Source organism: Salvelinus fontinalis, chromosome 17 (assembly GCF_029448725.1).
Source record: "Salvelinus fontinalis isolate EN_2023a chromosome 17, ASM2944872v1, whole genome shotgun sequence".
In the NCBI taxonomy this organism is placed as follows: Eukaryota; Metazoa; Chordata; class Actinopteri; order Salmoniformes; family Salmonidae; genus Salvelinus; species Salvelinus fontinalis.
In genome coordinates this window covers 37,160,645-37,176,848 of record NC_074681.1, presented here as the reverse complement: position 1 = coordinate 37,176,848, position 16,204 = coordinate 37,160,645, and the positions used below count along the sequence as shown (strand labels likewise).

Below are 16,204 nucleotides of genomic sequence, written 5' to 3'. Positions count from 1 at the left end.
TTATCAAAAATAAATAAATATTTGTATGTCACCCCAGACTTTTTTAAACACCTCTCTATCAAGTATTTTAGCTACTTTTCAGATGCATTTTACACCCCCATTTCACTATTTTGCCCTTGTCACTGACCCAGACTTTTAAGCTTCTATTATGTTTTCGATGAGAAAACATTAGTAATTACACATTATATTATGTTATCTACTACAGAAAGAGTCAATTAAATAAAATCTATATCAATATTTATTGTGCGTATATCCTTTTATATTGTTTTTTTTACACAAAATATACCTGTAATTTGGTTGTGTCATTTATACCACTGAGGACAAATTCCTCATTAATAAAGTTTTTCAAGAGAATGTTAATTTAGTTTAATGGAAACATATTATGACACAGAAGCACATGACTGCAGTGGACAGTTGACAAAAACCCATGATCTTATTTTTTTTAATTTTAGGCTTATTTTATCATGTTTAAAATGTATTTAATCTAGAAAATGCTCCAAGGTGTGCACACGTTAAAAACAAAGTTGTAGATGCCACGTAAAACAGCACAGAGGACACAGACATATAGAAACAAAGAAGTATCCTATACGATTCCAGGAACATCTGCAAAAAGACAGGGAGAGATACTGGAAGAAAAAAGAGAAGGGAGAAGTGATCTATCTAAATCTATCTCTGAGCTTACAAAGCGAGAACAAAGATGCCAGAGAAGGCGATGGAAATGTAACCAACGGAATAGAAGACAGACTTCAAAGACAACAGTTGCAATGGAGACCTATCTATCAGGCAACACATCACCTCAGTCACCAGATGACTTGCAGCCAGAACATGAGGCCAACATACCTGCCCCTAACTTACCTGCCCCTGATGCACACCCTGATACCCCTTCCTCATCGTCTGCAACAGGAATGAGAAGTCGAATACTTGCTGGAAGGAAAAAGGTTGAAAGCGGTCGCTCAAAAGCATACAGAGATCTAGGTATGACAAATGTTCAACTTGATAATGCTTTAAGTAAAGCTGAGAAATACAAAAAAAAGGTATGATCGATCGACTGATGAACAAAATGGAGAGACAAGATTCCCCAAAGACAAAGACAAAACAGCAAATGAAGGGAACTCTGAAGAATAATGAGAAGGAATTTTTTGTTTCAAAATGCCATCATTGCAGAGTTAAAACAAAAGTATAAAAAGTGGCTTCAAAAATGCTCAGAGCCAACATCCTGAGAAAGTATGGCCTGGTCAAAGCCGCAAACAGAGAATTAGGATTTTCAGCAAAAGCAATGAGGGCAAATGAAAACAGGCCATCAAGTCTTCAATACTCCAGGAAAAATCAGTGTAACAGAATTAGCACTGCCACCGGAGAGAAAATCACTAGATTCTATGAACGTGATGACAACAGTAGAGCAACAACAGGAGAAAAGGACACACTAACGAGGAACAAGAAGAAAAAGCAGCTCTTCTTGAATGGCACAATTCAGAACCTTTATCAGAAGTTTAAGAGGGAATATTCAGAGATTCAAATTTCCTACTGTGAATTCTGCAAAATAAGTCCTTTTTGGGTTGTCAAGCCAGCTGTCTAAGATAGGGACACATGTCTCTGCAAAACCCACGCCGACCTCCAGTTCATGGCGGACAAACTACAGATCCGCTGCAGCAACAATGAGAAAGGTATTGAGTCTTTGAGCTGTGAGAACCTGAAGAAAGAGTGCAGGTATATAGAGTGCTCCCTTTGCCAAGCCAAAGAGCTTAAAACATCTGACTTTGATGCTGGTGAGCAGACATGGTGGTTTGAGTGGGAAAACAAAGCTGGAGAGAGAGAGAAGAAAAACAAAGAGGGAAACATGGAGAAGTTCACTGACCATTTGACAGTAAAAGAAAAGGTGTGTGGCACACTGCAGATTCTACTGGAGGACTTCTCCAAAGGATTGAAAGAGAAGTTGGGGAAACACGTGTACAATATTCGACACCAATACTCCAAAATGAGAGAATTAAAAGACACTCTGGGGGAAGAGGAGATCATTGTTCACATTGACTTTGCAGAGAACTAGCTGTGTAAATACACCAGTGAAATCCAGGCAGTTCACTTTGGTGATTCTCACAAGCAGGTGACCCTCCACACCTGTGTTGGATATGCCACAAATGATACAGTTTCACTTTGTTCAATGAGCTCTTTTATGCGGCATGACCCCTCTGCTATCTGGGCCCATCTCTCAAAAACACTGGCCTACGTCCCTGAGCTCTGCCCATCGGCTACTGCTGTACACTTTGTGAGTGATTATACTCTCTCCACCCTTCTCTTTGAAATGGGCTTCCAGAGAGTAACAGGGAATTTCCTAGAAGCTGGACATGGAAAAGGCCCAGCTGATGGGGTAGGAGCAGCTGTGAAACGAAGAGCAGATGGAATTGTGGCAAGGACCTCCCAAATGGAAAAACTATATTTGAGGAACTGTCAAAACATCAGCTATCAAGCTCTTTTATATCTTACAGGAGGAGATAGAGAGCATGGAGGCCCTCCTACCAGATCACCTGAAGACAATCCATGGGACAATGAAGATACACCAGGTAATAGTTCTGGGTTATTTTATGTTGAATCTCACATTTGTTATCCAAACATATTATCACTACACTTTGTATCACTAGACTATGCTATCATTACATATTCAGAATGTGCGTAACTTTTTGAATTTCCTGTGTTTCCAGATGGTCACCTACAGGCCAGGAGAGAGAACTTGGCGGATACTCAGTTGCTTCTGTTCCTTTCCACATCACTGCAGCTGTTTCAGCCCACAGACTGTGACTCTGGTCGAAAAAACAGAGGCAGACCAAGATGGAAAATTCCAACTCATCTCAAAGCACCGTCCAGCCCATTGAAGATCTAAGTGAAGCATTGATCGGAAAGTGGTGTGTGGTGGAGTATGATCAGGACGTTTACCCTGGTATCGTGCAAGACGTTCACGCAGAGAGTGGTGCTCTTGTGGTGCTCTCGCGTTGGCCCCAACCATTCTTTTTGGGATACACTATTTTTGAATGACTACCTCATCTCTGTACCCCACAAATACAATTATCTGTAACATCGCTCAGTCGAGCAGTGAATGTCAAACACAGACTCAACCACAAAGAACAGGCAGGTTTTCCAATGCCTCGCAAAGAAGGGCACCTATTTGTAGATAGGTAAATATTTTAAAAAGCAGACACTGAATATCCCTTTGAGCAGGGTGAAGCTATTAATTACACTTTGGATGGTGTAATACAATACACCCACTCACTACAAAGATATAGGCGTCCTTCCTAACTCAGTTGCGAGGAAGGAAATCGTTCAGGGATTTCACCATGAGGTCAAAGGTAACTTTAAAACAGTTACAGAGTTTAATGGATGTGATAGAAGAAAACTGAGGATGGATCAACAACATTGTAGTTACTCCACAATACTAACCTAAATGACATGGTGAAAGGAAGGAAACCTGTACATAATAAAAATATTCCAAAACATGCATCCTGTTTGCAACAAGGTACTCAAGTAAAATATAGCAAAAAATGTCCTGAATAGTAAGCGCTATGTTTGGGGCAAATCCAACACAACACATCACTGAGTACCACTCTTCCAATTTTGAAGCATGGTGGTGGCTGCATCATGTTATGTTATGTTATTTTGCTTTTCATTGGCAAAAACTATGGATTATTTTGGGTTAAAAAAAACTGAATAGAGCTAAGCACAGGCAAAATCCTAGAGGAAAACATGATTCAGTCTGCTTTCCAACAGACACTGGGAGACAAATTCACCTTTCAGCAAGACAATAACACAAGGCCAAAAATACACTGGAGTTGCTTACCAAGGCGACATTGAATGTTCCTGAGTGCCCAGAAACACAGCTGTAATCGCTGCCAAAGGTGATTCTAACATGTATTGACTCAGGGGTGTTAACACTTTGATAAAATTTCTAAAAACATGTTTTCACTTTGTCATTATGGAGTATTGTGTGTAGATGGGTGAGAGAAAAACATCTATTCAGGCTGTAACACAACAAAATGTGGAATAAGTCAATGGGTATGAATAATGGGTATGAATGAGTATGAATACTTTCTGAAGGCACTTTTACTCACTGTCAAAGCCAGGAAGGAGGATCAGGGACTGGTAGTTTCCATACATTTCCAACTCTGATTGGCTAACGTCTATTAAGTCGCTTTCCATTTTTCCTCTGGAATCTTCAACACCTGTTATGATTCTCATGTCTGCAGCCGATCACCTTGGAGTTCTGCAGGGGGTTTGACCCTTCCAATGCAGACAACGGGCTGGCAGCACACGATCATGTGTGTGTTACAAGCAGCTGTAGAGTGGTACACACACACACATATACACACTCACACTCTCTCTCTTTACACATCCCCCCCCCCCTGTGATATTAATGCTTGCTCAATGTCACATTCCAACAGGAAAGAGGCCCCTCACTCTCACACATAAGTACACACACATTTGTTTTACTATCTTTGTGGGGACCAAACAATCGATTCACATTCAAAATCCTATTTTCCCTAACCCTTCACCTAAACCTTAACCCTAACTCATAAACCTAACCCTAACCCTAATTTAACACGAAACATAACCCCTAAGCCTAAAATAGCCTTTTTCCTTGTGGGGACCGGCAAATTGTCTGAATTTTCCTTGTTTTACTATCCTTGTAAGGACTTCTGGTCCTCACAAGGATAGTAAAACCAAAAACACGCCTGGATTCAAACCAGGGACTGTAGTGACATCTCTTGCACTGAGATGCAGTGCCTTAGACCGCTGTGCCAGTCTAGTAGGTTAACTGCGCGTGCATGTCTATTGTTTACTCCATGAGTAACTCTGTGTTGTTGTCTGTTCACACTGCTATGCTTTATCTTGGCCAGGTCGCAGTTGCAAATGAGAACTTGTTCTCAACTAGCCTACCTGGTTAAATAAAGGTGAAATAAAAAAATACAAAAATGTCACAGGTGGCTAGTCGATCACCAAACTCTTCATTGAGACAATGCTTAAACATCAATGCATTGGCAAGTCATTTTCATTTGTGCCCGAAATTTAAATTGAATTAAAGTTAACTTGCAAATTCAGCAGGTTACGGTGAATTTTACCGATTTATTTTATCGATAAAATATTTGCATTGAATCATACAAATTAATAAAATGTTGTCTTCCTCAAATGAAGTAGATGATGATGATGCAATCTTTGCAGGAGGGAGGGAATCTGACTGAAGTGGTCCTCAACTCGTGGCTCAGACACTTCATTCGGGATACATGTAGTTAGCCCTGAGTTAGCCTGCTCCGGAGCAGGTTAGTTCTGAAGGACTCGTTGCCACAGAAATGTACCTGACTAAAAGGTGAGCCACTTTCATTGGTACCAATCATCCCAAGTTGAACTCAGAGTTGACCAACTTTACCTCGCTAACTCCTCAAATACATTTGTAGTATAGGGCCCTGCCAAACAAAAGGTGTGATGGGTCCACACTCAAAAAGATCTTACTTCCAGAAAGGCCAGTAAGGCTCTGGTCTGGCCTGAGGATATTCACAAAGCCTCTCAGTAGAAGTTCATTAGTATCTGAGGCAAACCTGATCCTAGACCAGCCCTGGTATTGTGTGTGGAGACAGAGCCCACTCATTCCTGTCAAAATGAAGATGATGTCGGATCAATCAGGGACCGTATAATCCTCTTACCCCCTGTAAGCATCTCCAACCTGGTTATTTACAGCACGCCCAGCTGTCAATGTGTGTGTAGGGAATGAATAGTTGATGATGAACAGTCTGTTAGGCCCTGGCTTCTATCAGAGGCAACATCTCATCTCAGAGTGGCTGGGCCATTATGTTACAGATGAAGGCTTTATACACAGCAAAACAAACAGAGCAATTGCAAGTCAACTGAAAAACACAGCTGGTAGGAGAGCAGCACTAATGTCATTTCACTAAGTTGGTGTATATTCAAACATAAAATAATTGCAGAGCATACTGTGCAAAGACATACCGTGCAAAGACATATGCCTTGGTGAACATATCAAATACACTGTTTCAGATAATATAGGCTACCCCAAAATCAAATGTATAATATAATGTAGAAGCAGAAATATGGTTATATTATTACATATAATGTGTATGAAAGACAGAAGAGGATTTTCAATGTCATGTTAAAATGGTGTCAGTCCCAAGAGAGCGTGCAGCTTCCTGAAACACTGTAGAGACCTTCACGGGTCCTGTTCCAAAACGGCAATATCTCATTGGGGTGGCAGGTAGCAGCCCGAATGGGTTAGAGTGTTGGGCCAGTAACAGAAAGGTTGGTGGATCGAATCCCCAAGCCGACAAGGTAAAAAAATCTGTCCTTCTGCCCCTGATCAAGGCAGCTAACCCACTGTTTCCCGATAGGTCGTCATTGTGAATAAGAATTTGTTCTTAACTGACATGCCTAGTTAAATAATGGTAAAATAAAAAATCCAGACCCAATATGCATCAATTCCTTTTTACAATATAGAGACCCGTTCCGAACGGACCGATGATAACTAGACCCGTTCCTGTCACTCCCTGGCCATAGAGAGGCTTTTATTCTCTATTTTGGTTAGGCCAGGGTGTGACTAGGGTGGGCATTCTAGTTTCTTTATTTCTATGTTTTCTGTTTCTATGTTTTGGCCGCGTATGGTTCTCAATCAGGGCTACTTAGGCAGCCTGTTTTGACACCTTAGTTGTGGGTAGTTGACTTTGTTAGTGGCCTGTATAGCCCTAGTAAGCGTCACGTTCGTTTTTGATGTTTCTTATTTTTGTTGGCGACATTCATAATAAAAAGAAATCTACGCTCACCACGCTGCACCTTGGTCCGGTCATTTCCCTGACGACGTTCGTGACAGAACTACCCACCACAAACGGACCAAGCAGCGTGGTAAGGAAGACTGGACATGGGAGGACATCCTGAATGGGAAAGGATCGCCTGCCGTGGGAGCAGGTGGAAGCAGCGAGGAAGGCGGAGGCAGCGAGAAAAAGGGCCCATGATTACACAGGGTCACGGCTGGCACGAAAGATTGGAAGGCCACTCCCAAAATGTTTTTTTTTTTGGGGGGGGGGGAACACGGGGATTGTGGCAGAGTCAGGATTCAGACCTGAGCCAACTCCTCGTGCTTACCGTAAGGGGCGTGGTACTGGTCAGGCACCGTGTTATGCGGTGGAGCGCATGGTGTCTCCAGTGCTCTTTCACAGCCCGGTGCGCTACATTCCAGCTCCCCACATTTGACGGGATAGAGTGGTCATCCAGCCAGGACGGATTGTGCCAGCTCAGCGCGCCTGGCCTCCAGTGCGATAGAGTGGTCATCCAGCCAGGACGGATTGTGCCTCTTCGGCCCAGGATATCCTGCGCCGGCACTGCGCACTGTCTCCGGTGCGTCTGCACAGCCCAGTGTGTCCTGTGCCAGCGCCCCACATTTGCCGGGCGAAGGTAACCATCCAGCCAGGACGGGTTGTGCAGACTCTACGCTCGAGACCTCCAGTGCGCCTCCACGGCCCAGTGTATCCGGTGCCTACTCCAAGAACCAAGCCTCCAGTATGTCTCCCCAGCCTGGTGAGTCCTGGGCCTGCTCCCAGAACCAGGCCTCCTGTATGTCTCCCCAGCCTGGTAAGCCATGTGGCAGCTCCACGCACCAGGCTGCCTATACGTCTCCTCACTCCAGTGATAATCCATGGCACGAAGCCAGTGATGATCCATGGCACGAAGCCAGTGATGATCAATGGCACGAAGCCTCCAGTGATGATCCATGGCCCGAAGCCTCCAGTGATGATCCATGGCCCGAAGCCTCCAGTGATGATCCATGGCACGAAGCCTCCAGTGATGATCCATGGCACGAAGTCTCCAGTGATGATCCATGGCACGAAGCCTGCAGTGATGATCCATGGCACGAAGCCTCCAGTGATGATCCATGGCACGAACCTCCAGTGAGGATCCATGGCACGAAGCCTCCAGTGATGATCCATGGCATGAAGCCTGCAGCGAGGATCCATGGCACGAAGCCTCCAGCGACGGTCCCCGGTCCGGAGCCTCCAGCCACGGTCCCCGGTCCGGAGCCTCCAGCGACGGTATCCAGTCCGGAGCCTCCAATGACGGTCTCCAGTCCGGGGCCTGCAATGAGGGTTCCCAGTCCGGGGCCCGCATTGAGGGTCCCCAGTCCGGGGTCGGCGGCAAGGGTCCCCGCACCAGAGGCGCCACCTAAGTGGGGGGAGCCAGAGGCGGAGGGGGGTCTACGTCATGCACCAGAGCCGCCGCCGCAAAGGAAGCCCACCCGGACCCTCCCCTTTAGAGTCAGGTTTTGCGGCCGGAGTCCGCACCTTTGCGGGGGGTACTGTCACGCCCTGGCCATTGAGAGGCTTTTATTCTCTATTTTGGTTAGGCCAGGGTGTGACTAGGGTGGGCAATCTAGTTTCTTTATTTTTATGTTTTTCTATTTCTTTGTGTTTGGCCGGGTGTGGTTCTCAATCAGGGACAGCTGTCTATCGTTGTCTCTGATTGGGAATCATACTTAGGCAGCCTTTTCCCACCTGTGTTTTGTGGGCAGCTGTTTACTGTATAATTTAGTTCCTTACAGAACTGTTCGTTTTTCTCTTTGTTATTTTTGTTCTAGTGTTCTGATTTAATAAAATATCATGAACACGTACCACGCGTTTGGTCCACTCCTTCTTCATCAAACGAGCGTGACACTCTTGGTCGTTATAGCCTATCCTTCTCCTTTAACTTCAAATTCTTTTGATTAAATACTGCAACGTTATCGACTAACTTTTTACACACGGTTGGCTCTGTGACTGTAGCCTATTGCCGCTTTGATGATTTATGATTGGCCAACAACAACAACAAGCTACACACTCTCGTGAAAAGCAAAGAGCAGCAGCATAAATTATACACATTCTCTCTCGCTCTCTCTCTCTCTCCACTGCAGTAGTCGGGTTCGAATCTATATTGATCCTTTTGGACACTTAACGAGACCCGTGACAATCATATCAGATCTGACCCAGACCCGTGACATTATTTACAATTCTGGATCCGGACCTGCTAAGGTCTCGGTATTCGGGTACAGGTTGATCCATGAAGACCTCTCGCCAAGTAAAAAAAACACGCATGCATGCACCCGAACACGCACACACACCGTCTCTGTCCCTGTTATGTGCCTTCAGGGATTTAGCCTAGAAAAGGAGGGAATTCTATCCTGTCGGGTCTCAAACACCCAGTGGGGCCTTGGATTGCTTTTTCATTGAAGTCTATTGTAGACTTTTCTCTGTTGAAATGACAGAAGATGCAGCCAAGCAGACATCATTAACTTGCATGGCCTAAGTATGTGAGGAGACAGAAAGGACATAGCGAGTCCTTTCAGTCCAAGTCAAAGCATCACATTCATTGGTAAAACACTTCAGTATTACATGGGAAGACACAGTAACGTTGCTAATGGTTACTAATGGGAATATAGAGTCAACTACTGATATACTGTGTATGTAGTGGCTCGAGACTACTTGAAGTCTATGCGAAGTTGGCACTTTTTCTGCACTCCATTTTCGATCTCATATAATATGGATACATCTCGTATAATATGGCATAATGTACTGTAACCAGGCAGAGTACCAGGCAGGCAGAGTACCTCTCTAGTATCATACAAAACTTGTCACGCCCTGGCCTTAGTTATCTTTGTTTTCTTTATTATTTTAGTTAGGTCAGGGTGTGACATGGGGGATGTTTGTGTGTTTTTGTCTAGTCTAGGGTGTTTGTATTGTCTAGGGGGTTTTGTAGAGTTCATGGGGTTGTGTTCAGTGTAGGTGTTTATGTAAGTCTATGGTTGCCTGGATTGGTTCTCAATCAGAGACAGCTGTCTATCGTTGTCTCTGATTGGGAGCCATATTTAAGGCAGCCATAGGCATTAGGTAGGTTGTGGGTAATTGTCTATGTTTGACGTTAGTAGCTTGTGTCTGCATTTTCGTTTTGTAGCTTCACGGTCGTTTGTTGTTTTGTCTAGTTTGTGTTAGTGTTCGTTTCATCTTCAAATAAAGTGAAGATGTATTTATATCACGCTGCGCCTTGGTCCTCTCTTACACCTAAAGACGATCGTGACAAAACTGCACCAATTGACTGTTATCATATTACCTACACTACATTGTAGTTTGACTCTTTAATAGTTCAATTATCACGCGAGAAATGTCAACTCCATTACATTTAAAACATGTCAACTCCGTTACATCTGTAATCATACCAATCTAAATTTGTGTTTTTTTATAACTATTTTGACTATTCAGCGGCACCGCCATTATAACAGGCATGACACATGTAACTTACAGCTAACAGCCTTGGACATGTGACATAAGGCGATTACAAATGCATGTGGTAATAGGCGTTGTAACAGTCCTGACCTATTTATGTTAGTTTTTATGTGTTTATGGTCAGGGCATGTGTTTTGGGTGGGCAGTCTATGTTATCTGTTTCTATGTTGGTTTCGGTTTGCCTGGTATGGCTCTTGATTAGAGGCAGGTGGTTTGCATTTTCCTCTAATCAAGAGTCATATTTAGGTAGGGCATTTTCACTGTTTGTTTGTTGGGTGATTGTCTCCTGTGATGTCTTCGTTGTGTTCGATGTTATTCACTATCGGGGCTGTTTGGCTGTTCGTACGTTTCGATGTAACGTTCCTGTTCGTGAGTTTACGTTTGTCGATGTAAGTTTATGTTCAGGTTCCGTTCGTTACGTTTTGTTATTTTGTAAGTTATGAAAGTGTTTTGTTTTGTTTAGTTGACGTCGTATTTGTAATAAAGATGGCTTATTTCCCTGACTCCGCATTTTGGTCAGAAGATCCTTCTCTCCTCACCTCATCTGAGGATGAGGAGAGCGACACCCGTAACAGAATCACCCACCAACAAAATGTGACCAAGCGGTATGGGAAAAATAAACGGAGTAAGGGACAGAAGAAGGAGCAATGGACATGGGACGATGTTCTGGATGGAAAGGGTGTCTACACATGGGAGGAAATCCTAGCTGGTAGAGATCGCCTCCCATGGGAACAGCTGGAGGCACTGAGGAGAGCGGAGGCTACCGGAGAGAGGAACCGGAGCTATGAGGGAACGCGTCTGGCACGGAAGCCGAAAAAGCCCGTGAGTAACTCCCAAAAATTTATTGGGGGGGGCTAAAGGGTAGTGGGCCAAGGGCAGGTAGGAGACCTGCGCCCACTTCCCAGGCTTACCGTGGAGAGCGGGAGTACGGGCAGGCGCCGTGTTACGCAGTAGAGCGCACGGTGTCTCCTGTACGAGTGCATAGCCCAGTGCGGGTTATTCCACCTCCCCGCACTGGGAGGGCTAGATTGGGTATTGAGCCAGGTGTCATGAGGCCGGCTCAACGCGTCTGGTCTCCAGTGCGTCTCCTCGGGCCGGCATACATGGCACCTGCCTTACGCATGGTTTCCCCGGTTCGCCTACATAGGCCGGTGCGGGTTATTCCACCTCCCCGCACTGGTCGGGCAACCGGGAGTATTCAACCAGGTAAGGTTGGGCAAGCTCAATGCTCAAGAGTGCCAGTACGCCTCCACGGTCCGGTATTTCCGGCACCACCTCCCCGCCCCAGCCTAGTACCTACAGTGTCTACACTATGCACTAGGCTACCAGTGCGTATCCTGAGCCCTGTTCCTCCTCCACGCACTCTCCCTGTAGTGCGTGTATCTAGCCCGGTGCCTCCAGTTCCGGGTCCACGCACTAAGCTACCTGTGCGTCTCCAGAGCCCTGAACCCACTGTATCTTCTCCCCCTACTAATCCTGATGTGCTTGTCCTCAGCCCGGTGTCACCAGTGCCGGTACCACGCATCAGGGATAGAGTAGGCTTTGAGAATACAGTGTGCCCTGTCCCTGCTCTACGCACTAGTAGGAAGGTGCTTATCATTAGCACGGTGCCTCCAGTTCCGGCACCACGCACCAGGTCTACAGTGCGCCGTATCCGGCCAGAGCCATCTGTCTCCCCAGCGCCATCTGAGCCATCCGTCTCCCCAGCGCCATCTGAGCCATCCGTCTCCCCAGCGCCATCTGAGCCATCCGTCTCCCCAGCGCCATCTGAGCCATCCGTCTCCCCAGCGCCATCTGAGTCATCCGTCTGCCAGGAGCCTGCAAAGCCGCCCGTCTGCCATGAGCCTGCAAAGCCGCCCGTCTGCCATGAGCCTACAGAGCCATCCGCCAGACAGGAGCCGCTAGAGCCGTCAGCCAGACAGGAGCCGCTAGAGCCGCCCGCCAGACAGGATCTGCCAGAGCCGCCAACCAGACAGGATCTGCCAGAGCCGCCAACCAGACAGGATCTGCCAGAGCCGCCAACCAGACAGGATCTGCCAGAGCCGCCAACCAGACAGGATCTGCCAGAGCCGCCAACCAGACAGGATCTGCCAGAGCCGCCAATCAGACAGGATCTGCCAGAGCCGTCAGAGAGCCATGAGCAGCCTGAGCCGTCAGAGAGCCATGAGCAGCCTGAGCCGTCAGAGAGCCATGAGCAGCCAGAGCCGTCAGAGAGCCATGAGCAGCCAGAGCCGTCAGAGAGCCATGAGCAGCCAGAGCCGTCAGCCTGCCATGAGCAGCCAGAGCCGTCAGCCTGCCATGAGCGTCGAGAGCCGTCAGCCTGCCATGAGCGTCGAGAGCCGTCAGCCTGCCATGAGCGTAGAGAGCCGTCAGTCTGCCATGAGTGTCGAGAGCCGTCAGCCTGCATGGACCTGCCAGAGCCGTCCAAACAGGACCTGCCAGAGTCCTTCAGCCGGGATCTGCCCCTTGTCCCGGTGTTGCCCCTTGTCCCGGTGCTGCCCCTTGTCCCGGTGCTGCCCCTTGTCCCGGTGCTGCCCCTTGTCCCGGTGCTGCCCCTTGTCCCGGTGCTGCCCCTTGTCCCGGTGCTGCCCCTTGTCCCGGTGCTGCCCCTTGTCCCGGTGCTGCCCCTTGTCCCGGTGCTGCCCCTTGTCCCGGTGCTGCCCCTTATTCCGGTGATGGTCCTTATCCTGGTGCTGCCCCTTGTTTTTGTGCTGCCCCTTGTCCCGGTGCTACCCCTTGTCCCGGTGCTGCCCCTTGTTCCGGTGCTAGCTGTTTATTTAGGGGAAGGTAGTGTTAGGGTGGTCAGTGGAAGGGGTAGAAAGAAGAGGGGAGTGACTATGGTGGTGCGGGGACAGCGTCCTGAACCGGAACCACCACCGTGGTCAACTGCCCACCCGGACCCTCCCCTGGACTTTGTGCTGGTGCGCCCGGCGTTCGCACCTTGGGGGGGGGGGTACTGTAACAGTCCTGACCTATTTATGTTAGTTTTTATGTGTTTATGGTCAGGGCATGTGTTTTGGGTGGGCAGTCTATGTTATCTGTTTCTATGTTGGTTTCGGTTTGCCTGGTATGGCTCTTGATTAGAGGCAGGTGGTTTGCATTTTCCTCTAATCAAGAGTCATATTTAGGTAGGGCATTTTCACTGTTTGTTTGTTGGGTGATTGTCTCCTGTGATGTCTTCGTTGTGTTCGATGTTATTCACTATCGGGGCTGTTTGGCTGTTCGTACGTTTCGATGTAACGTTCCTGTTCGTGAGTTTACGTTTGTCGATGTAAGTTTATGTTCAGGTTCCGTTCGTTACGTTTTGTTATTTTGTAAGTTATGAAAGTGTTTTGTTTTGTTTAGTTGACGTCGTATTTGTAATAAAGATGGCTTATTTCCCTGACTCCGCATTTTGGTCAGAAGATCCTTCTCTCCTCACCTCATCTGAGGATGAGGAGAGCGACACCCGTAACAGGCGTTCGAATCACCACTTGTTACATGTTCACATACATGTTCACCATAATTCCTTGGATCTTTATTGAGTCCGTTTTCTAAGTATGGTGTAACATCAGTCGCAATGCATAAAGTCATTAGCTACATTTTGAAAGGGCTCAAGCTCTCTCTCTCTCTCTCTCTCTCTCTCTCTCTCTCTCTCTCTCTCTCTCTCTCTCTCTCTCTCTCTCTCTCTCTCTCTCTCTCTCTCTCTCTCTCTCTCTCTGCATAGGAGGCTTACATTTCCATCCTGGTGTCTATTTCATGTACTGATTAACAGAGGAGGGGGGTGATGAGGGGGAGTAGTGGTGGAGGGGCGTGAGGGGGCTGTCATATGCCATGTGGCCAGGGGGTAGCAGAGGACGGGCCCGCCGTCTGTGGATTTTGGAGAGGGAGTGTGTACGTGTGTGTGTGTTATGTACCTGTGTGTGTGTGTGTGTGCTTGTGTAAGTGTGTGTGAATGTGCGTTATGTAGCTGCCTTTGTGTGTTGCGTAGAGGGCGGGGGGGCGGGGGGGGGGGGGGGGGGGGGGGGGGGGTCTGATGGTGGACTGTGCCAGTTGTTGCAGGATTAAAGAGGATTATCTTGGGATGGGTCCTGGAGGACACAGTGTATTGATGCTGATCTATAGAGCTACTGTACAGAACTGTATGTGTCTCCAAGGCTTCACGCTTCTGTTGGGGCTCCTGTGCCGTCAATGATCTTTTTCTCAAAGAAACCGGCTGCTATATCTGACCACAAATGAACTCGCACAACAAAAACAAGCTGATAAACATCTCTACATTGAGACGTTATGTTGTAATACCACAAGTTACTGTATGGCATAGTAATATAGTGAGTATTTATATGATATACCGGCTAGTCTATTGAATTCCCCAATCATCCTACAAGAGGCTACAACGTTATGAAGTTTATATAAAGAGTAAAGCCAACCTCGAGCCCCTCTCTATCTGTGGAGCTGCACTATACTGAAGCACTAGGATTGGCCCAGACTGGGGCAGAAAAAATGCCAATTAGATAAGGGAACTGATTCAGAATCACAAGCTTGCCAGTGTATAGAACAGTCGCCACAGACACTAGTGGCCCTGACACTATTTCTGACCCGACTATTTCTGAGTTCCCCATTCAGAAAGAAAAAAAGAAAGAAAGGAAGAAAAAGAGAGAGAGCAAAGGAGAGAGAGGGGAAACGAATTACCGTAATTTCCAGACTATTAAGCGCACCTGAATATAAGCCGCACCCACTGAATTTTTAAATAATATGTATTTTGTACATAAATAAGCCGCACATGTCTATAAGCCACAGGTGCCTACATTGAAACAAATTAACTTCGCGTTTTTTCATGCCCAGGTGTTTTCAGCGTGAAGGATGATTCGCCTTTCCTGTTGACAGTCCGAGTGAGAGGCAGGTCAAACGTCAGAGGAACCTCATCCATATTTATGATGCCGTGCGGGCCGATGGAATGCTCCGCTATCTTTGCATCATTGAATTTGCGGAAGTTTGAAACGTCTCATAAATCTTAGACACCACGATGGTCCACCTCTAAAATCCTCAAACTTCATTGCGGTGGCGATTGTTTTGGCTTTCAGTCGGATCTGCACAGTTGAAACACCTCGGCCGTCTGCTCTCTGTGTGTTGACCCAGTCTTCAAGCTCATTTTCTAGTTCGGGCCATCTGCTTTTCTTCTCTCTGAAAGCTTTTGTTGTCTTTTTGCACTGAGTCAGTTCCTCACGTTGCTGTTTCCAACGTCTTATCATCGACTAATATGACTACTGATGCAACAACTAGCACGGGTTGCTAATATGACTACTGACGCAACAACTAGCACGGGTTGCTAATATGACTATTGGCGCACCAACTAGCATGGGTTGCTAATATTACTACTGATGCAACAACTAGCACGGGTTGCTAATATGACTACTGACGCAACAACTAGCACGGGTTGCTAATATGACTACTGATGCAACAACTAGCACGGGTTGCTAATATGACTACTGACGCAACAACTAGCACGGGTTGCTAATATGACTATTGGCGCACCAACTAGCATGGGTTGCTAATATTACTACTGATGCAACAACTAGCATGGGTTGCTAACATGACTACTGATGCAACAACTAGCATGGGTTGCTAATATGACTACTGATGCAACAACTAGCATGGGTTGCTAATATGACTACTGATGTAACAACTAGCATGGGTTGCTAATATGAGTATTGTGCTTTTGGCTAACTGACAACGAAAGAAAGTTGTTAGAACATGAGATAAACGCTGGTTTCAAAGGCATATGATGAAGTGTTTACAAAATAATTCCGTCAACATTTCTATGGTCAGATTTTTTGGCTAGGCTACTTTTAAACAAGGTAAGACATGATTCATAAAATGACAAAACATCCAGGTTTTAAACAATTACGTTCATGGCTAAACATACTAAACAA

At 46.4% G+C, this 16,204-nt stretch overlaps 1 protein-coding gene across 4 annotated transcripts in view; it reads right to left on the bottom strand.

Moving 5' to 3' along the window:
- rxrga (retinoid x receptor, gamma a) overlaps positions 1-16,204 on the bottom strand; it is a 54,093-nt gene that overhangs the window by 24,093 nt on the left and 13,796 nt on the right. Inside the window, exon 1 of one of the 4 annotated variants that reach the window (XM_055867292.1) lies at positions 4,098-4,327. The exons of the other annotated variants lie outside the window; for them this stretch is intronic. Coding sequence (XP_055723267.1) covers positions 4,098-4,224 — 127 coding nt within the window. The 5' untranslated portion in view covers positions 4,225-4,327. Of the gene's footprint in view, positions 1-4,097; positions 4,328-16,204 lie in introns of those variants that run through there. 4 annotated transcript variants of the gene reach the window in all.